Source organism: Austrofundulus limnaeus, unplaced genomic scaffold (genome assembly GCF_001266775.1).
Source record: "Austrofundulus limnaeus strain Quisiro unplaced genomic scaffold, Austrofundulus_limnaeus-1.0 Scaffold80, whole genome shotgun sequence".
NCBI classification, from domain to species: Eukaryota; Metazoa; Chordata; class Actinopteri; order Cyprinodontiformes; family Rivulidae; genus Austrofundulus; species Austrofundulus limnaeus.
The window spans coordinates 644,182-650,765 of record NW_013952482.1 but is presented as its reverse complement, the minus strand read 5'-3'; the positions used below and the strand labels follow the sequence as shown (position 1 = coordinate 650,765).

Below are 6,584 nucleotides of genomic sequence, written 5' to 3'. Positions count from 1 at the left end.
TATGAGTTTGTATGTAATGTATGAATATAATATACAAGTTTCACTTTTTAAATGGAATTACTGAAATAAATCTACTTTTTCATGATATTCTAATTTTATGACCAGCACCTGTATATGGTGACAGACACATGATCAATATTAATAGAAAATGCATCCGACAGACTGATGATTTAACTGAACTCTGATCTAGAATCACACGGCATTCTAGGGGGTGTAGGCAGAGGAAAGGCTTTTAGCTGCTCACCCTCTCACGGCCTGGCTAAGCAAGGTTGGTGGCATCAGCTAACTCACTATTTGATAAGCTAGCAATAACGTTGAGTAAAATGCACAGTAGCACTTACACATTTCACCACCATGCCTCAGAACCGCTTTAAAATAAAAAAAAAATAATGACAAGGAGTGAAAGGAGAAAAATGCGTTAAACGGTTCAAGAGGAAAAGAGAAAAGGTCACATCACCAGTTTGATGGTATTAATCAGTGTTTTTTTTCTCCTGGTACTTATTTTAGATAGATAAAAAAGCAATCAATAATTAACGATATCAACTGATATGAAACACTTACATTGTGATACTTTTTTCAGCCATAGCAGGGGAACAGAACTGCTTCTTCTGGTCTTCCTTCAGAAAGGTCTTAGAGKCTTCACCTCAAAAATGAGGGCACTGCTTCAGTCTGTTGCGATAAAAAAAATGAGTCAATAGACWCTGGTCTATAATGGGATTTGAATCATGAACTAAAGAGTGAGACACTGGATGCAAACAGCCTAAATGAGCTTCCTGTGTAACKTGGCCAAGCTCAGCTTTAAAAATAAACCTGCTGCTCCTCCACATCAATAAAGATCAGCTGAGGTGGTTTAGGCACCAGATAAGAAGCCTCTTGATTKCCTCCCTTTGAAGGTTTCCCAGTCAGGTACCACTGAGAGGAGACCCCTGAGGCAGACACAAGTGTGAAGCTGTAGAGAGGAATGTCTGGGTTCCCCTACCTAAATTGTCACCTCCACAGTCTGACAGTATAAACAGAAGAAAATGGGTGAATGGGTGTTATAAAATGCAGTACCTAGTGAGGAGAACCTTTTTTGTTTGTTTTTTTAACATTTTTAACAATACAGTAATTAGCTATCTAATGCAAGTAATGACTGCATAAAAGGCGTGAAGAGCAGTTTTAAGTGTGTGCTTTTTTTTCCTCACCAGGTTTCGGATGCAGCAGGTGAATATTGTTGGCTCCGGTCCAATGAGCGCTCCCTCCAGGTTGATCCAAACCTTGCAGGCTGCCCCCGACGCACACCCGTCCAACCTGAAGCTTGTCTCTGCCACACAGACCAGCCTACGTTTCAGCTGGAAGGTAGTGAAACACACACAAGTGCGCACAAATCAAACACATGCCTGACTCTGCGAAATCATTAACCTTTATTCCGCCCCTCACGCTCATTTAAATAGTGCTAATTTGACTGGGATTTCTCTTGTTTCTTTGCTGACCTTCTCTGTGTATTTGCTCCTATTTTTACATCGGTGCTCGAGYGCTCAGAGTGTAAGTGTTCGCTCACCAGCAACGCGACTGAACAGGTCCAGTGTGTGGCAGCTTATAATCAGTGCCTTTCTTGGTTATCATTGCTCAGAGTAATCCGTCACATTTCCCATTCACCATTTTGGCCCGCCACCAGCACAAACGGCAATGTAATATTCTCCTCACACAGTCTTTCTTTTGCTCGTCTTTCTGTCCCGCTCTTTATTCTTTTCTCTTTTCGTCCAACCTTTCTTTTTACTCCCCTTCCACTCTTCGATTATAACGTAAATGGAGAGTAGAGTATTTTCCATTTAAGAGTTGGAATGAGAAAAAGAGCCTGTCAAATCAGACACAGACACTGAGACACTACAGTCTACAAGTGCAGCATGCTAATGGGATTTTACCTGTATGTTAGCGTTCAGCCTGAGCTATGCTAGTTTTCTGCTGTAATGGAACCATCACAATGGTTTTAGCCAAGGCTATTATTCTAAGCTGCATATTAAGGGTAATAAAACTAATGTGACATTCTGTATTATGGCTCCTAAATGCTAAGCTGTGCTAAATCACTGTGGTATTTAAAATGACTGGGGTGTCTTACTCACTTATCTGTTGCACAACATGGAATAACCACAGTACGGTGCTGGTTGAAACTGACTGAAAATTACATCCTGTGGACAAGCAGAAGTTTCTGCAATAAGACAATAAGAGGTTGAGATCATCCATATTCATGTGGTGGGTCTGAGGTTGGTAGAGAAGATCACATTATCCAAAAAAAATGTGAAGAGGAGGAAAGAGTCACAAGACAGGTGTAAGGAAATATTTACAGTATAAGGAGAGGATTGGGAGTTGGCATTTCCGTAAAGAAAAGTGAAAGGTTTTTAGCACGCATTTAAAGTTAGACATCATGACAGAAATAATCATATTGTTCAGGGTTACTAAATCCTTGAGTGTGTTAATTATTTCATTGTGGAGACCCAGTTTTGACTTAAGGTAATGTCTGTGATGATGAACTTCATATTTTCATATTTTAATGTGCAAACATTAAACACATGTACAATAGGTTGCCTTCAGGTCCAGGCCTCCCTTGAAAAAAGAGATCTGAGATCTCAATGGGACTTGCCTGGTTAAATAACAGTAAATAAAATAAAATAAAATAAAATAAAATGTGTTATGCAGCGCCTTGCAAAAGTATTCAGTCCCCTTGAACTTTTCAAACTTTTGCCACATTTCAGGCTTCAAACATAAAGATATATTTTTTTAATTTTTTGTGAAGAATCAATAACATGTGAGACACAATTGTGAAGTGGAACAAATTTTATTGGATATTTTAAACTTTTTTAACAAATAAAAAACTGAAAAGTGGGGCGTGCAATATTATTCAGCCCCTTTACTTTCAGTGCAGCAAACTCCCTCCAGAAGTTCACTGAGGATCTCTGAATGATCCATTGTTGTCCTAAATGATGGATGATGATAAATAGAACCCACCTGTGTGTAATCAAGTCTCTGTATAAATGCACCTGCTCTTTGATAGTCTCAGGATTCTGTTTAAAGTGCAGAGAGCATCATGAAGACCAAGGAACACACCAGGCGAGTCTGAGATACTGTTCTGGAGAAGTTTAAAGCTGGATTTGGATACAAAAAGATTTCCCAAGCTTTAAACATCTCAAGGAGCACTAAGCAAGCAATCATATTGAAATGGAAGGAGTATCAGACCACTGCAGATCTATCAAGACTCCACCGTCCCTCTGAACTTTCATCTGGAACAGGGAGAAGACTGATCAGAGATGCAGCCAAGAGGCCCATGATCACTCTGGATGAACTGCAGAGGTCTACAGCTCAGGTGGGAGAGTCTGTCCATAGGACAACAATCAAGGTGCTCTGGTCAGATGAAACCAAAATCTAAATTTTTGGCCTCAATGCAAAACAATATGTTTGGAATAAAAGCACCACAGCTCATCACCCTGAACACACCATCCCCACTGTCAAATATGGTGGTGGCAGCATCATGCTCTGGGGGTGCTTCTCTTCAGCAGGGACCGGGAAGTTGGTCAAAGTTGATGGGAAGATAGATGGAGCCAAATACAGGACCATTCTGGAAGAAAACCTGCTGGAGTCTGCAAAAGGCCTGAGACTGGGACGAAGATTTATCTTCCAACAAGACAATGATCCATAACATAAAGCAAAATCTACAATGGAATGGTTCACAAATAAACATATCCAGGTGTTAGGACGGCCAAGTCAAAGTCCAGACCTGAATCCAATCGAGAATCTGTGGAAAGAGCTGAAAACTGCTGTTCACAAACGCTCTCCATCCAACCTCACTGAGCTCCAGCTGTGTTGCAAGGAAGAATGGGCAAAAATTTCAGTCTCTCCATGTGCAAAACTGATAGAAACATACCACAAGTGACTTGCAACTGTAATCACAGCAAAAGGTGGTGCTACAAAGTATTAACACAAGGGGGCAGAATAATTTTGAACACCCAGTTTTTCAGTTCTTTTTTTTTTTGTTAAAGTTTAAAAAATCCAATAAATGTTGTTCCATTTCATGATTATTTTCGTTGATTTTTCACAAACATTTAAAATTTTATATCTTTATGTTTGAAGCCTGAAATGTGGAAAATGGTTGAAAAATTTCAAGGGAGCCAAATACTTTTGTAAGGCACTATACATTTGCATTTACCAAATTTAAATTCACTTGAAATTATTCTGGTTCAATTTTTGATCTTAATGGTTTATGGTTCCCTTATGGGACATTACTCTCTTGGTGGTACTCAAGGGGGTCAGTGGTCACCTCATATAAATTTGCTGCCCCTTCAATGGCCCCCAGTCTTGATACACATCCTCAGACGAGGTTTTTTTTACTGTAATTTTTTTTATTTCCCATAGCTACTGTATTTGGTATCAGTAGGACCTCCTAAACATAAAAAATAAACATTCTTTTCGAAGAATTATTGGTTTAATATAACTGTCTTAKTCATTRAAATTTGTCTGCCCTGTGAYGTTTCTAGTCTCATTGWAATGTGTTTCCCTTAGARGACAATAAAGTATAAAGKATACTGTATAWATCAGTGTTTCTCGTTGGGAGTTGATTCTCTTGTGGGGGAGGTTTCCGCCCAAAACGAAAAAAAAAAAAGACTTACACATGTGACTCTGTGTGTGTCAGTGTTGGTGACACAGAATATGAACCACATTTTCACTTTTTTTCCCCAAGTTTGGCATTTCATAAGAGAGGGGAATGTGGAAGAGCCGCCACTGAAATACCTCTCGATGTGATCTAATGTTATTTAAATGAAAATAACTACTGTATGTGCCATGAAATTCTTGGAGGGGGCGGGGGGTTAATGAAATGGAAAACACTATATATAGTGTTTATTTATTTATTTTTCTTTTTACTTTAACCTTAAACCCCAGTCTACCTGGATAAAGACATGAGGTCAACAGGTTGAACAGAGTAAAATATGGTGCTGAAAGCCAATGTCCTTACATGAAAATGCAAGGTCTTGGTGGGTTATATGTATAATATTTTTTATGAATATAAAGGACAAGCTTCAGTGAGTTGAGTAGTGACTGGGATGTTCTCAGTCACTAATATTAACTGTAAATGAAGAAACTGAAGCAGGCCCATATCAGAAAGTGATTCCCAAAAGTATTTTTTCAAATAGGTATTTAAAATAGGGCATTGCAGTATTGGAATAAAAATGATTTAGCAAAGTTTTTATTTTTTTATTTTTCTTTTTTCAAATGTATACATGGATGTTAAAAGGGCAGAACTTTTGGCATAATAACATTTACAGGCTTTCTTTGAAAAATGAACTATACCTTTTTGTACTGCACTTCTGTTGTGAAGTAAACAAAAGTCTAAAAAATAATAAATATCTAAGTATAAAACTTCATTAAGATAAACTTTATTGTCCTGAAGGAAATTTGTCTCAGGTACAGACTCTTACTGCTATATAACCCAAAACCATTATGTTTACACATACTAATAATAACTTTTGTATGAATATTATTACTATTATTATAAGTTTTGTTTTAAAAAGCCTGCAGTTTGTCAAGAAGTGAGGATTAATAGCTAGGAAGAGAAATATATATATTTTTTCTTTTCTACCAAAAATAAATAATTTGTTTTGCACCATTGAAAGCATGATGAATAAGTTGGACTTTTTTCATACAGTGATGTCACAGGTTTTGCTCATTTATTTAATGCCTTGGAATGCATCCTGATAGCATTACAGATGTCTTATACACACATGAGAGTTTGTTTTTATAAAAATGCATGTTTTAGTCAAGAATCAGAATCAGAATCAGCTTTATTGTCATTCACACACAACAKCAAAGATGCAATGCAGAACGAAATTGCAGTTAAGAGCACATTAACAACATAAACATGTCATTTGGAGAATAGTGCTATGAGTTTGACAATATGACAAAATTAATAAAAGCAGAAGAGATCACTTGAATTTACTCTTCCCCCATCTCCCCCATCCTCTTTCTTTTAGCCTCTCTCAGAATCAGAGTACAACAGCAGTCCAGATACCGTTGGCTACCGGCTCCGAGTAAGGAAARCAGACAGCGATGGCAAGGACAGAACTGTAGACATGGAGGGAGGTGTGGGCACCACTGAAGCCACAATAGAAGATCTGAGTCCCTGGATCCAGTACCAGGTTCAAATACAAGCCTTCAATTCTATAGGACCAGGACCATGGAGCCCCTCTGTCTCAGCCCACACRGCTGAATCTGGTATGAACACAGACCTCATTCACTCCTCTTTCCTGTTGTCCAACAGAGAAGCCTGTGAAACATATTACTCTCTGGGCATAAGAAGGCAGATGGATGAGAAATAAAGTGCTCCAATTACTTTTCTGTGTCTCCTCTCATCTTGCCACCTCTCCCTGCCCTTTACTCGCTCCCTCAATTTCAGAGCAGGGAAGATTGATGGAGAGAAGGAGGGGGAGATGATTGAGGTAAAATCGAAGATTGGTTCAGAGTGTCAAGTAGCACTGAGCGGTCTGTGTGTGTGTGTGTGTGTGTGTGTGTGTGTGTGTGTGTGTGTGTGTGTGTGTGTGTGTGTGTGTGTGTGTGTG

General features: G+C 38.7%; 1 protein-coding gene across 3 annotated transcripts in view; it reads left to right on the top strand.

Annotated features, from left to right (window-relative positions):
• The window catches only part of LOC106519645 (protein sidekick-1), a 321,354-nt gene that overhangs the window by 273,792 nt on the left and 40,978 nt on the right, over nucleotides 1-6,584 (top strand). For all 3 annotated transcript variants that reach the window (XM_014011403.1, XM_014011402.1, XM_014011401.1), the window contains 2 exons: nucleotides 1,188-1,338; nucleotides 6,000-6,240. In XM_014011403.1, coding sequence (XP_013866857.1) covers nucleotides 1,188-1,338; nucleotides 6,000-6,240 — 392 coding nt within the window. The remainder of the gene's footprint in view (nucleotides 1-1,187; nucleotides 1,339-5,999; nucleotides 6,241-6,584) is intronic.